Below are 16056 nucleotides of genomic sequence, written 5' to 3'. Positions count from 1 at the left end.
CTCGGGTTTTTTACGCTTATTTATTACATTTTCCAGAAAATTTGCTTTGTGGGAAAAATTTTAATTTTCACAATTTTTCCCCCCGGATATTTCACGCGAAAACTGTGATTTCTTATGTTTTTTGGTATCGCATGAAACCCAGCGCACGTTGAAAAATCATTGGGACTTCTCCCATTGACTTATATGTAACCTCGACAGGTCTGATTTGCCGGATTTTCTGATTCGGACTTTTCCATCTTCGGGGTTTAATAAATTCCAAAAATTTGTGATTTTAGAAAAAAAATGTCACGAATTTTGTGATTTTTGCATTCGGAGTTTAGTAAATGACCCCCTTAAGGTATGAAGAGCCAAACTATGGAAAGATCTGTTATCTGGAAAACTACAGGTCCTGAGCCTTCTGGATAAGAGGTCCCATACCCGTAGTTTCTAAGTATATTCATTGTTCATAATAAAATAAAATGGACAGATTATTTACAAAATTGTGGGAATATGTAAAAGATACAGTTTGCTAAACAGCAATGATGAGAGATGTTTAGCAGTGAATTTCAAAGCATGTTTAGTTAAAAATTGCCATCTTTATCCAAATACAGTCACCTCATAATAATGTCCCTCATCTCCACCTACAATATGTTTGCATTTGTACAATAGGCTTGGCAGCAGCTCGACAATATAAATCACCTCATGTAGAAATATTCCGAATCCTGGAGTGAAAATCCCATTCCCAGCACTTCTCCAACAAACCAGTGGGGGCACTGTATGTATCGCTTCATTTTACGTAGTGGGGTAAAATCGTTTTCTGATTGGTCCGTAATCTTATTCACGGACTAAGATGAAATCGTTTGAAAATTGATATAGATGCATAAAATGACAACTAAGGACAGTTTTAAAACAATATATTTTATGCGTAACATATTTAGCTTTGCAAACCTATCAACTTCTATTGAAAAGTCTTGTTTTTTTACTAAGCGTTCGAATAAACTGGCCAATCAACAACATGAGTTTAACGGTTGCTAGGCAGATTATGTTAATACAGGCAAAGACACCATCTCTGCAGCTACCATTCTGAGGTGAGAACAGGTTGGATATTATCATCTAAATTCAAAAATGTGAAGCGAGGAAGGAAGGAATGAATGCACAGTTAGATCACAGACTCCCTGAGGTAAGAACGCGCAGGAGAATAACGATTTAAGGGCTTTCTGTGCCCATTTGACATAATTCTGGTTTGTTAGCCGTCCCTATCTCGCTCAGTGCTTTGGGTTGGAAACAGGGGTTGTTGTCGTTTTAGTCCCACCCAAAATGGCGATTGTGTTTCCTTGTAGCAAATGTCATTTTAATCCTTGTCAATGCTGTTATCAAGAATTGAATTGTTTAAGTATGAACGACTATTGGCCCGAACGAAAGGGGTTGGCGTGGTGCCTTTTCCGGGCTCTCTTCTTTTTAATAGCCCCGACAGATAGCCCTCGATGGTACAGTCCACCCCCGCCCCTTTGGAGCCGTTGGGACACTGCATCTTACCCCGATAAACTGGGGGGGAGTATAGTTGCTCTTTTGGGTTTGACTATAGAGTGGTTTATAAAGGACAGGAAATCATTGAAGATAGCAGGGTAATAAAGCGCCAGTACTTGTATTTATTCAGAAAGCGTAATACAGCCACATTCGGGCCACAGATACTTAATGTTTTGTACTACTCCCCCCCTCCTCCTCAGGTTGGGGCTGACCGCTGGCTCTCTTACTCCGGGGTTCCCGCCAGTTTTGTTTTATCAGGTGTTGTTACTGTATTCTGTTACTCTGTGTGGTAGAACTTGGTTAGTTTGAGTCTCTGGCACACGTGATATCCAAGCTGCTTTCAGTCATTAAAGCCCATTTTGGAAATTCGGCATCTTATCTCAATTTTAAATTATATCTTTTGAAGATTAAAAACATTTGAGTTAAGTAATATATTATCCATTTTGAACAATTTAGTTATATAGTGAATAAAGTACCCCCTCTTGTAAAATATAAGGATATTATAAGTTACCAAGGAGTTTCATGACCATATAAAAACATGAGGCCGAAGGCCGAGTGTTTTTATACAGGTCATGGAACTCTGAGGTTACTTCTAATATCCTCATATTTTACAACTGGGGGTACTTTATTTATTATAATACACAAATTTCAATGAGTCACGTGACAGAAATGACATCGGAACTCACCGTTTATAACTGATGACATCAGAACTCACCGTTTATAAGGATATAATTTACAGCAGGGGTCCCCAACCTTTTTTACCCGTGAGCCACATTCAAATGTAAAAAGAGTTGAGGAGCAACACAGGCATAAAAAAGTCCTTTGGGTGCCAAATAAGGGCTGAGATTGGCCATTTGGTAGCCCCTATGTGGAATGGCAGCCTACAGGAGGCTCTAGTTGGCACTATACTTAGTTTTTATGCAATTAAAACTTGCCTCCAAGCCTGGAATTCAAAAATAAGCCCCTGCTTTGATGACACTGAGAGCAACATCCAAGGGGTTGGAGAGCAACTTGTTGCTCACGGGCTACTGGTTGAGGATCACTGATTTACAGGATATTCATGGCTTTTGTGTATTGTATCCACTATAAGATCAGAGGTCACCAAACGAGTGGGTCTTTCGCCGATATGCCCACCAAAGGCATGACGATATCTGGTTAATCCAATAGTTTGGCCCTTGGGCCAAATTATCGGATAACCGCAATTGCAATGGGTGCCAACGAGAGGAGGTTCGCATCAATTACACAATGTGGTCCGAGCTCGCAAAGGAAAATCAAACCTACCCGATCAATATCGGGGAGGCCCATCAAAAAGACCCACACAGGGGCAGATAAGCTGCTGAATCGGTCTTAAGGTGCCCATAGACGCAGAGATCCACTCGTTTGGCGATGTCACCAAACAAGTGGATCTCTCCCCGATATATCCACATTGAAGTGGGCCCAATGATCAAAATGCATTCGAAACGGGCAGTCAGATCGTGGGACTGCATACACGCACAGATGCGGCCAGGACGGGATCTGGCCGACTTTCAGACTCAGTCTGTCGGTAGCTTTTATCGGCCCGTGTATGGGGGCCTTAAAGGACCAATATTGTCAACTTAAATCTGCCGTGTTTGGCCATTAGTGGAAAAATCAGGCTGAGTCAAGATATAAGATTTAACTCAACATCCACAATAATAGCCAGTTTATATCTGCAATCACTTTTTAACACAATTTTGCAAAGATGAGGCTATTTCTGAGTGGAAGGGCTTATTTACTTACAAATTAGCAAGTATTAGTAAGTAAATACTATTTAGGCACTGTAGTGATCTGATTTATAATAGAGTAATGATGGGTCCACTCCATAAAGCTACAGACTTGGTTCCTCTGATAAAGGTTGACACCTTACTGGCATTAAAGGAAAACTATGCATATAAACAATGTAGGTCTCTATAAAAATATATTGCATAAAGCAGCTCATATGTAAAACCCTGCTTAATATAAATAACCCATAATAATACACATTTTTTTAGTAGTATGTGCCATTGGGTAATCCTTAATAGAAAATTGCCATTTTAAGAATTAAGGGCCACCGCCCCCTGGGATCCTATAATTCAAAGTGCACACAAATAAACCAAACATGTTAGGTTACATGAGCCACCTAACAAACAAAATTCACAATATGGGGGCTCAAGAGAAAGGATGTAAAAGGGCAATATTTACTTAAATATATATTCCAGTTCGGTAAGATTCTTGAATATGCCACTTAATATGATGTAAACTATCTTGCTTGAATATTCATTTGGGGGTAGAGTTTTCCTTTAATTGATTCTCCAAAAGGTGGCAACCCTACTTTAGTCTGCAGCTTATGACCTGTGTACAGAGCCCTCCTGATAGCCAGTAGAACTGGGGTTTTCAACCTGTCTTATAGATATTTTGCCAAAAAGAATGTAAGAGTTTTCTGCAGTGGTGTAACTAGATGTTAATGGGCCTCACAGCAAATTCAATTTTGGACCCCAAAAATGTAAGCTAAGTTGACCAATTGTACCATGATATATTGAAATTGCTCACTGATTAGGTTCTTACTGGGCCCAGGGCCACGCCGCACAGACGCCCTAGGCAAGCCGGCTGTTTCGGCACCAGCTTAGCATTCCTGCATGAATAGGCGCTCGCGTGCGCATGAGCGAAAAAAGAAGTAGAAAGAGCAGAGTCAGCCAGAGAGGGGACCGAACTGGGGGTAAGCGAGGTACGTACCTGGCGCCCCCCAGCTTTGCGCCCTAGGCACGTGCCTACACTGCCTACCGTTTGGCCCGGGCCCTGTCTGGGCCCTTTTCAATGCAGCACCCCCCCGCAACTGCACGTTCTGCTTTGTCTGAACACCCCTGGTTTTAAGGCTTCTTTCCCTAGTTTTTAGGCTTATGACACATGGCTTAGTAATGCTAACAATACAATGTAGGTCAGGAACACCGTGCAAATCACTTTTTCCCAGTTGCATTAATTCGAGAAACAAATTCTAGACACAAGTGTCCCTTTTCTACCTGCATCAAGAATAATCTAATCAAGTTCCAGTTAATGGTGGTAATTTTTCAGCAATATGATGCAAGCTGGGCCTTGACCAAGACAATAAGGAAATGCAACAGGCATGGATGGTGGGAGCTCGTGCTAGGCTAAGCATCTTGGAACATGGGGCATATGCAACAGATTTCCAGCTCAATGGGTAGGCGGCAAAGTGTTTGAAATTGCTTATGTAGATATTTCACTCTGAGCTGCATTTAAGTGTTTAAAAACTTGTTGTCGTGTCAGAGCTTGTGAGTGCAGGGTCAGGGCAATTATAGTTAAAATCTATCAAGGAAATTTTAAAGGGGAACTATCACAAAAAATTAAATTTAATATAAGCTTTATCATACTGAAGTAATAAACTTTCTAAATACAATCAATTAAAAATTCTGCATTGTTTCTGAAATAATCAAGTTTATATTCACTATTCCTCTCAGCATCTGTTTCTCTTCATTCTGTCTTCATGCAGCTGATTCCAGTATAAACAAAATATAACAAAATGCACAAATTCTGCATGTAGAGAGACATGATTTCTAGTGATTTTAATAGAGTGAGCTCTAATACATCTTCTAGGCAAAAGAAGCCCCCCATATAAGATATATTGGATCATTCATCTGACACCCAATTCCTGAATGAAGACAGAATGAGGAGAAACAGATGCTGAGAGAGGAATAGTTAAAATAAACTTGATTATTTTAGAAACGATACAGAATTTTTAATTGATTGTATTTACAAAGTTTATTTCAGTATGCCGGAGGTTATATTACATTTTAATTTTCGCAATAGTTCCCCTTTAAGTATTATGCAGCCTGCCAAGATGGAAATTGTGTGGACTACAAAATCTTTGAATTTGTTATGTGCTATAGCTCCTAGGTCTGTGTTAACATGTGGGATAATACTACTGTACTGTAATCTCCTTTACTTAACTGTTCCTTTATCTGATATTGTGTTGAGGTATGGTATGTTCATACTGTTCTGATCTATTTCTAAAACAGAGGGCATTTTATAGGCTAGTTATAAATTTAAAAACCCAATGCTGAACTTGTTTTTCTGAGAGATTAGAGTATTCTTCCATTTTTTTTTTAAAGAAAACCTATACTCCTTAATAATGTAGGTCTTCATAAAACACAAAAAACAGCTCATGTCTAAAAAACCCTGCTTCATAAAAATAAACTATTTTCATAAAAATATTATTTTCTAGTAGTACGTGCCATAGGGTAATCCTAGATAGAGGCTGTTCCCCTAAAAAAAGCTAAAGTACATTCCAGGCGTGAACTGCCTGAAAAAACTGATGTTTTCATAAGATTCACATACAGTCTCTGTAAAAAGAGTTTGCTCCCTTGGAACGTTCAATGCTTTATTGCCATAGAACATGGACAATGTATTTAATTTTGTTTTTTTTAAAGGAAAACTATACCCCCCAAACAATATAGGTCTCTATAGAAAGATATCGCATAAAACAGCTCATGTGTAAAACCTCGCTTCATGTAAAAAAAACATTTTCATAATAATATACTTCTCTAATATTATGTGCCATTGGGTAATCATAAATAGAAAATTGCCATTTTATAAAATAAGGGCCGCCCCCTAGGATCGTATGATTCACTGTGCACACAAACAAACCAAACAAAATATACTTGTTAGGTCACATGAGCCAATTAAAAGACAGAGTTCTTCCTTTTACAGTTAGAGTTGTAGTATTTCTGGTCAGGTGATCTCTGAGGCAGCACACAGACCATCACAAAATGGGGGTTCAAGGTAAGAGATGTAAAAGGGCAATATTTACTTAAATATAATACACAAAAGCCATGAATATCCTGTAAATTATATCCTTATAAACAGTGAGTTCTGATGTCATCAGTTATAAACGGTGAGTAGTGATGTCATTTCTGTCACATGACTCACTGAAACTTGTGTATTATAATAAATAAAGTACCCCCAGTTGTAAAATATGAGGATATTAGAAGTTACCTCGGAGTTCCATGACCTGTATAAAAACACTCGGCCTTCGGCCTCGTGTTTTTATATGGTCATGAAACTCCTCGGTAACTTATAATATCCTTATATTTTACAAGAGGGGGTACTTTATTCACTATATATATTCCAGTTTGGAAAGATTATTGAATATGCCACTTAATATGATGTAAACTATCTGTTGCTTTAGTATTCATTTTTGGGGTATAGTTTTCCTTTAACTTATTAACAGAACTGTATTCTTTCACCTCAGGGTGATGAGATATGGGTCACTTTGTCTCCAACGGGAAATCTCCTCTCCTACAAGAAAATAATCACCTTAAATACCTTTGCTTCCCTATGCAGAGAAATTGCCATATTTAAAACATGCAGCTTCCCGGCAGAAGAAGGCATTATTGTGTAATTACTCTGATGCACCCCATGTTTTACATGCTGCAGTTCCTCTGGAGTTAAAGATACTTTATGGCACTTTGAACTTTTTACATAGGCATCACCTTCAAAATGAAAACAGATTTTTTCAAAAGTATTTAAAAGAATTACACAGGAATACAACCTAGCAGAACTCATTGCATAAATATACTCCCTTTCAAATTTTTCAAATTTTTAATAGTTCTTTGGCATCAATTCCAGTTTAGAGTCTGTTTTGCACATCTGGGCATTCCATATTTTTTCTATTCATCTTAGAAAAAACTGCTGAAGTTCTGCCAGGTTGCATGTTGATCACGAGTGAACAGCTAAACATTCTTTATTGAATTGAGATCTGGGCTCTGATTCATATTTCATTTAAATATAAACACTTAAATTGTTGTATTTGTGGTGGTGGTCGTTTTAAATGTACCTTATTGCCAACACTGTAGATTTTCCATTTGTTTCCCCCTGAAAAGGTCAGCATTGTGATTGACAATGCTTAGGGATTGCACTGGCTTCTGGTTGTCATTGTGTGTCCCTTTATTTATGTGGATGATTAGCATCTGTTACATTTGACTGGGCATTTTAACAGGAGGTCACATGGCCTAATATGTCCATAATTATGCAAACATAAGTGCAATCCCATGCAACTTACGATATTAGTTATCACACTATGGGGCAAATTTACTTAAGGTCAAATATCGAGGGTTAATTAACCCTCGATATTCGACTGTCGAAGTTAAATCCTAGATCGAAGTTAAATCCTAGATTTAGCGATATCCGTTCGATCGAACAAAAAATCGTTCGATCGAACGATTAAATCCTTTGAATCGTTCGATTCGAAGGATTTTAATCCATCGATCGAACGACTTTTGTTCGACCAAAAAAAGATTGTTAAGCCTATGGGGACCTTCCCCATAGGCAAACGTTGACTTCGGTAGCTTTTAGGTGGCGAACTAGGGGGTCTAAGTTTTTTCTTAAAGAGACAGTACTGCGACTATCGAATGGTCAAATAGTCAAACAATTTTTAGTTCGAATCATTCGATTCAAAGTCGTAGTCGAAGGTCGAAGTAGCCCAATCGATAGTCGAAGTAGCCAAAAAAAACATTCGAAATTCAAAGTTTTTTTTCCTCTAGTCCTTCACTCGAGCTAAGTAAATAGGCCCCTATGTGTTCACGACTCCATTTTCTTTTTGCTTTGCCAGAATGTGGAAATACACTATTCCTTGGCATCCACCATCAATTTAATACAGATACATGAGTTTTCATCCTGTATCTGTATAGACCGTCATGAATCGCAATTGGCAATTGTTTTTCATGAATCACAACTGGCAATAGTTAAGCTCTCCATTTTGGAATGAAACTAGTACATGGTAGATAGGCTCCCACTTAATGTAGCACAAACGGTAATAGTTGGAACGACAGACTAGAATATTTGCATGTAAATTGCTCTTCCTCTTGCCTTTTTTCACAAAAGTTTATTAAAATTCTTCTAAATGGAATTGTGGGAAACAAGAAAAAATAGAAATGCATATTGGTAAAAGAAAACTACATGCTGAAAAATGCACATTATTATGCACATGTGGTTTCTTTGCCGTATGTACGCTCAACTCCGCGTTTTTACAAACGTCATACAAAAATGCCACGTGTGACCTCGCCCTAAGCTAGGTGCACTCTCTATAAACTGTTACAATCTGCTACATGATGTGTTTCTCGGCAGCATCAAAGAACTCTCTGCAATCAATTGTAACAGCTAACGCTAAGCGAAATCAAGGAGTATTGCTTAGTAGGGTGCGATAAAGTTTGTTTCAAGTTGAGCTTGCCCTTAAAGGAGAAGTAAATCTTAACCATAGGTTTCTTAAAAATAAATACAACAAATGTATTGCTTTTTAACCGACTTGAGGAGTTTATGAACATATGTTACTGAGCAAAAAGCTCTCGCTAGGGTTGAAGGAACAGTGACACCAAAAAAAAAAAGGAAAGTGTTTATAATTAATGAAAATATCATGTACTGTTGAGCTGCACTGGTACAACTGGCGTGTTTGCAACAGAAAGACTACTATAGTTTATATAAACAAGCTACTATGTAGCCATGGGGGCAGCCATTCAAAGCTGAAAAAAGAGAAAAGCCACAGGATACACAGCAGATAACAGATAAGCTCTATAGTATAGTGTGATTCTTTAGCCTTATCTGTTATCTACTGTGTATCCTGTGCTTGAATAGCTGCCCCCATGGTTACACAGCAGCTTGTTTATATAAACTATATTAAAACAAACACACTAGTTTTACCAGTGCAGAGCTGCAGTACATTATATTGTCATTCCTTTAAAACACATGTATTTTTTTTTTTGGTGTTACTGTAGCTTTAACATTCTGCTGTTGCCCCATCCCAGAGACCTTTGGCTTGTAGCATGTGCAACTAACATGGGGCTTATCTGACATCTATATGAAAGAAGCTGCTTAATTTTAGTCCAACACAGCTTTCCTCTTGCTCTTTATTTGGTTTCATGGTGATTATAGACATTAAATAAATATTTCCAGTCACCTTTATTTGCACCATAGTTTTTTTTTCTGTTCGTTTTTCTTTTCTGCGAAGTGCAAGTGGTCTGTAAATGATGAGGAAAGCTACAATTTATATACATTAGGGCACACCTGTATATTATACAGTATAATAATTTATTTTTGTACCTTTGTCTCTGCTATGTAGAAATCAATACTCTTAAAGCTCTTATAAAGCTTTTAACATCAAGGAAATTGTTGAGAAAGCATTTTATTAGAGTGTAAGAAACAGCAGGATCTTTTCTCGCAACCTCATTGTAAAAAATTCATCATGCGGTAGCACGGCACAGTAGTTTATTCCCTGTATCTTGAGATAATGAGTCACAGAAGCAGGTGCAAGTGTCCATTTCTGCGTGGGAGGTTTTAGCAGAAATTGGCTGTGCTACATTTGACTATAACTTCTTTCCTTGCTGTCTTTCCTTTATGTTTACATCAATGATATTTATCAGTTCTGTCTAGTTTATTCCATATAATGGGCTGAAAACATAGATGATATAAAACTGGTGTAATACAAAGAAATCAGTGGAGCATTTGAGCAGAATAGGGCCAGTAAAATACTCTGGAAGGCTGCACTCAGCACAGAGGCTTCCATTTATTTAACCCTGTGAGAGAAATAGGGGAATATTTATCAAAGAGTGGAATTAGAGATCACCACCGTCCTCTAGACTGAAATTCCGTCACTCTTCATTCATTTCTATGGGATTTATAAAAGAGTATTTATCAATGGGTGCAAGTGAGAGTTCATCCTTTGATAAATACGCCTTTTAAAATCCCATAGAAATTAATGGAGAATTTCACTGTAGCGGACTGTGGTGATTTCTAACTTAATTCTTTGATAAATATATCCCATAGGGAGTCAAATCATTTTGTATTCTGTTATAGCTTCTGTGCACTCTGCATAGCTTCTGTGGCTTCCTGAGATTCTGATCTTATTCCACTAACCTATTTGTCTGAAACCCCACAAGCATAAACCCTCTCACCGAATGATTGCAGCTTACACTATACAGTCGAACCCCCATTTTACATTTTTCAGGGGACTAGAAAGAAATGGTGTAAAATCTGGGAAAATGTAAAATCAGAGAAATGCAGTATGCATTATATATTGGTGGGACCACAAAAAACTTGAGGTTTCATTGTACATAGCTCTTGGGTGGCAGCACATGGATTGTAAAGCTTTGCAGGTGCGAATGTGAGAAATTTCCACTCCACATCAGCTAAAAGTTTTAAACTTGCAAGCAGATGAGGTGTTTTTTTTATTTTGTGCTTTAGCTTAAATCAAATCTTGTGTGCCCACTTCTTACTCTATAACCTTGTCCTATAACTGTGAACATTACAAAAACAATGACTTTAACTATTCATTTATATTATTATCATATGTTTTATAAAGCTACATATTCATCAGTGCTGTATAATAAATGTTACACTCATACCTCCCAACTGTCCTGTTTCTTTTTCTAGTGTCAGTGCAGGAAAGCAAAGTTTCTGAAATTTAAAATAAGAGGCTTTTTGGAAGAGAGCCCAAAATACCTGCACTTAGAACCTGCACTTAGTTGTGATGTGCGGGCCGGCCTGATACCCATGGGACCCGCTCCTCTTGTGGGTCAAGCTCTTCTGCCCGCGACCTTAGACTGCCGGCTTCCTGTTTTATAAACCTGCGCGTGCCCTGCCCTGCCCCGCCCCTTATGTGATGTTATTGGTGGGTAGGGGTGGCACAGGTCTATAAATGGAATGGGGAAGGTGGGGACTGGTGTGGGTCGAGAAAAACTTGACACATCACTAGCACTTAGCACCTGCGCTTAGATACATTTGTAATGATTTAAGATAAGCAAAGTCTCTTGGAAGAACTGTGACTCATAGCTTTAAGGGCAATTTCACCTCCTTAGCAAAACGGATATTACAGACAAAACATTTTAAACTTTCTTAACCTGCCAAATTTTGGAAAGTAGATATCGTAATTAGTGGGCATGGTCAAAAAGTTTTGCCGAACTGCTGATCTTTTTGTTTCTTTTTTCCATTTTTCAAATGTTGGGAGATGTGTAAACTGTGCAAATAGATTTACATACAAAGCAGCCAAAACAAGCTGTAAAGAAGGCCCTGCCCAAAAGTACCTCCAATATAAAAGGACGAGGTTGTGTTGGGATGGGCAAGATTGGTAGTTGGCAAGGTGACAGATGTGGCATTGCATTTATTACCACTTTACATACTCACTTAGCAGCATATAGTATACAGTGAAGCTATGCTAAGTTGGATAAGGATAAGCTTCTCTAAGGATATGTGTTTTAGGAGATCTTTTAAATACAGAAATATTGCAGAGGTTGCAAATTGTAATGAGAGGGGTAATGCGATGCAGGTATGTAGAGGAGCATAACAAGTGGTTTAGTGAGTATCTAGAAATAAGTCCAGAGTTGTAGATCGGGGCAGAGTTATGATCTGCTTTAAACTTCTTGAAAAGTAGCAGAAGATAATACAGAGACTGGCAGAGTGGAGTGGCAGAGGAGGAGCAGTTGCAGAGGTTGCCTAGCAGCAGTATTCAATATGTACCGGAGAGGGGACAGTCTCTGAAAGGCAATTTAATAGAGAGTTATAGTAGTTAATGAGAGAGTAAATCAGAACTTTGGTGGCATCTTGGTTGATAATTTAGCGTTTTTCGAGAAATTCCTTTGGTGAAAGTGACAAGATTTAGTAAGTGACTGGATATGAAGAGTAAAGGACAGGGCGGAAACAAGAATAACCTCAAGGTACCAAGCCTCAGAAGCAGGGCCAGATTTCCTCTTTTGGCGCCCCTAAGCTGCCTGGCTCCTAGTGCCTGCCCTTGAACGCGCGCACTCCCCCCCCTGAGCCCACGCTCGCCAGTGCTTCTAAAGATGCAGCTGGGTGGCATGCCGCCCCTCAAATTTTGCCTGCCCTAGGCCCGGGCTTTTGTGGCCTTGCCACAAATCCAGGGCCTTCTCAGAAGATGGGATGATAATGAAGTTGTTGGTAGTTGTACACTGCCCCTTTAACTGTAGTGGTAAATAAGCTCTGTAATGAGAAATCTCATCCAAATTATTTGCAAAGGTGATTCAATAGAACCACCTATGTTCCAGCCATATGTATACTATTAAGTGCCTGAAAGTTCTGGGTTTTATTCAAGTCAAGTCCTGACAACCACTTTACTTTTTTGAGCTAGCTAATGTAAAAGGGAAACTGCAAAATATCCAAAGCAAGTTTTCCATGGCTCTCAATACTGGCTTATTAGATGTATAGCTCAGTCCACTGAGGAATACTCCTAGATATAAATCTGAAAACCCATACTGAAAATTGTTCACATTTAGGGGATGCATGAAGACTTTGCTAGCTGAAATTTATAATGGAATATTTTGTTCCATATGTTCTTTTACCCCTGTCATAATCAATGTATTATTTGGATATACCTCAAATATTAAACTAAAACTATTGTTTGTGTAATGTTTTTTCTTTCCTTTTTAGCCATGTTTATCCACGGTCTGTAGATGCAGAAACATTTTCAGATCAAACAGCGACTTTGACTCTATATGGGATCATTAAGCTAAGCTATGATGGACACCAAGGAAGGAAGTCCACATGTGTGGTCTACTTCTGTGGAGCACCAGCCAAATACAGCTCAGGTAATCCATTATTTTAGAAGCTTTTAACCTCCTTGTGTTAAGGTATTAATACCATTTTGTTTTCTGCTTCCCTGTTGTATTCTTCCTGAAGAAACTTGCAAGGCTTACTCATGAGAATCAGCATAGTCTATTATCGGACTCTCTGTGCAACAGCTAGGGATGTGAGTGTAATAATTATTTTGGAGCCAGCATGGAGTAATAAAGAGCTGGTTTTGCTGGTCCTTGTATTTTAATGGTCTTTGACTCTTTTAATAATCCTTTTCTGCCAAGAATTGCATAGTTTTTCTTAATATTAATAGTCAGTATGTATAATTATTTGAGAAAACACAGAAAAGCACTTTCCTTTGTATTTATAATGAGACCTACTTACTTGCTGCTTAGAAAGCCTCCTGCTGTGTGTGTACTGTTTGTTACCCATGCATTCTGAAAATTTAAACACTTAAAAACTGCCAAATTGTTTCTAGTTCATTACCAACTCAACTTTTTTTAAATATGTAATTTATATAGGAATATCTTTTAATGGTAATGGTTTATAATCCTGTAATATATTTACAAACCCTTCACCTAATTACTGTGTTTAGTAACTACAATACTGCAGTGGAAATAGAAAATATGGCAAGGTTTTTTGTGCTAATATAGTACTTATTCACTTCAGGTACATTTTGTTCCTGATGCTGGATCTGTGGCTCAGATTGTTTACAGCGAGGATCAAGATCGTGCCCAGCAGCAGGTCGTCTATGCAGCAGATGCTTCATCCTTTACGTCTGTGGATACATCCGAACATACCTTGGTGTATATCCACCCAGTAGATGGGTCACAGGTATAATTTATAGAGCAGTTGGCAGTAATTTATGAACCACAAGTGCAGTAGTGGTCACATGAACAAATGCTATTATTTAAAGGTACTTGCAAAATCACTGTCCACTTCTTTATAGTTGCAGTCACTACCACTTCTGCCATCTCATCTCCTGCGAATCACATGTGGTGTGACTATTGATACAGAGGAACCCTGGAGCCACTGACACCCTCTAAGGTGGCAGTAGCTCAAGGGTTGAAACTTCAAGGCACTCCATTTATGGGGTCCGGGAGCTTACCCCATTTATTCTGACTGCGAACATTTTGGGGGATGCAACACACCATATGTCAAGATAGAACATCAACTGCAAGAAACTCTTTTAAAGCAGACAAAGACTTGCCTGCCATTCCCAGTGTCCCTCATTGTCCAGTCAGTCCAAAGTGAGGCTTGTTTTCCAGAGGCTTGGAATACATCAGTCCCCATAATAAAGTTCTCAAAGTTCAATATAAATTGTGTGTTTGTATCCGTGTAGCAGTTTAAAATATACACTTATAAACATATAAATGCATTTGCTTCAACTGCAAATTGTAGTTGCAAATTGTAGATGTATTTCATTATTGCCAATCTTGTGTAGATTTTTGCATTTAATAAACCATTATACAATTATGCTTGAATAAAAAAAAAACAATTAACATTTATGTAATGTAAGGCTACAAATCCATTGGGATTGGGTTGTAGGGTTATCTGTTAAGGTGGCAGCTTTTAACTCACAGGGAGATAGATATATGCTGATGGCAGAAGAATTTGGTCCCACTAAACTTTGTCTGTTTGGAGTCATGCTATTATATATATCGAAGTTCTTCTTTTTCCATGTTTTATCAATATAGTTAGGTCCATAAATCTTTGGACAGAGACATCTTTTTTCTCATTTTGGTTCTGTACATTACCACAATGAATTTTAAATGAAACAACTCCGATGCAGTTGAACTGCAGACTTTCAGCTTTAATTCAGTGGGTTGAACAAAAAGAACTGCATAAAAATGTGAGCAATTAAAGCTGTTCCGATGAAAGCAAAATGTACAAAACAAACTGCTAAAAGATTCAATGGTTAGAATTCCATAATAGCTAGTAGCTTAAAATTCTTGAACACCAGATATTTCTGTCACTTGTCTTGCCATATATTAAATTTTGATTGCACAGTGCCTCTTATAGCTAAAAAGAGCAAAATCAATTATATGACATATAACAGTTTAACATTAGCTTTCAAGTACATTATGGAATTATCTACATACGCTGTTAAAGGACAAGCAAAACAAATGTTACGGTGGTGCTTCCATTTTGTGAGGCACCACTACTGATTTAGCCTCTTACCCAATACCCTGGGTCAGTGCTCTTCTAGTTTTACAATTGTACTGGTGTGGGTTCTTTTTCTGGCATAAAGGATGCCTAGCAAGATGAGGGAAGAAGGCTATGACACTCCCTAAGGAATACTACATGAGGCAGATGTTTCACTTTCCTTGTACTTTTATGGTCATCTAGAACTAGTTGCCAGACTAAGGCTTCTAAGAGAACTCTTCAGCTTAACAACTGACAAGCAGACAAACCATGGAAATATACTTTGTGGGTCCTTCCCTTTAAAGGAGGCCTGTTTGGGAGCAAGTAGCATCTATTCAACTTGAAGACATCTCAGATAGTTCATCAAGGCATCTACAGTCACTTATTCCAACTGTAAAGTGTTTACAAATGTAGATTATCTGGTAGGGGTAACACACACACAATCTGGTCAAAGATAGAGCGATCCACTTCTTAAAATTAATTAACTTAATTCGTCATTCTTAAAAACAGTTCAACAGCAGGGCAGACATTTGGCTAGCTTAACGCGTTTTGTGGCAAACCTGGCCACTTTCTTGAAGTGTTTAACCCAACTTCATAGTCATAGATAATATAATGTTTGTGCTGCTGGCCAAAGTCTTATGTTTCCTTAACACTTCAGTATAGTTTAATAACGTTGATGCCATATCAGGCAGTACAGAAGTGGCCAGAAGAGTTTTGTACTCCTCATACACCATTTCTGACTTTGGTGCAGGGGATACCTGGGTAGGTAAAGGTACATAGCTGTGGCCCCCTCTGCTGAAAAGTATACAGGGATAGTGT

The 16056-nt window shown here is 38.3% G+C and overlaps 1 protein-coding gene across 3 annotated transcripts in view; it reads left to right on the top strand.

Moving 5' to 3' along the window:
- The first annotated feature begins 1003 nt into the window (after window positions 1–1003).
- Window positions 1004–16056, top strand: part of prdm10.S (PR domain containing 10 S homeolog) — a 54328-nt gene continuing 39275 nt past the window's right edge. For 2 of the 3 annotated variants that reach the window (XM_018227728.2, XM_018227726.2), the window contains exons 1-3: window positions 1004–1159; window positions 12949–13106; window positions 13762–13926. In XM_018227728.2, coding sequence (XP_018083217.1) covers window positions 13035–13106; window positions 13762–13926 — 237 coding nt within the window. In that variant the 5' untranslated portion in view covers window positions 1004–1159; window positions 12949–13034. Of the gene's footprint in view, window positions 1160–1518; window positions 1765–12948; window positions 13107–13761; window positions 13927–16056 lie in introns of those variants that run through there. The other variant, XM_041571307.1, reaches the window with a different exon arrangement.

The sequence above is a fragment of the Xenopus laevis genome, chromosome 7S (genome assembly GCF_017654675.1).
Source record: "Xenopus laevis strain J_2021 chromosome 7S, Xenopus_laevis_v10.1, whole genome shotgun sequence".
Lineage (NCBI taxonomy): Eukaryota > Metazoa > Chordata > Amphibia > Anura > Pipidae > Xenopus > Xenopus laevis.
Note: the sequence above shows the minus strand (reverse complement) of the source record. Positions and strands in the feature narration are given on the sequence as shown.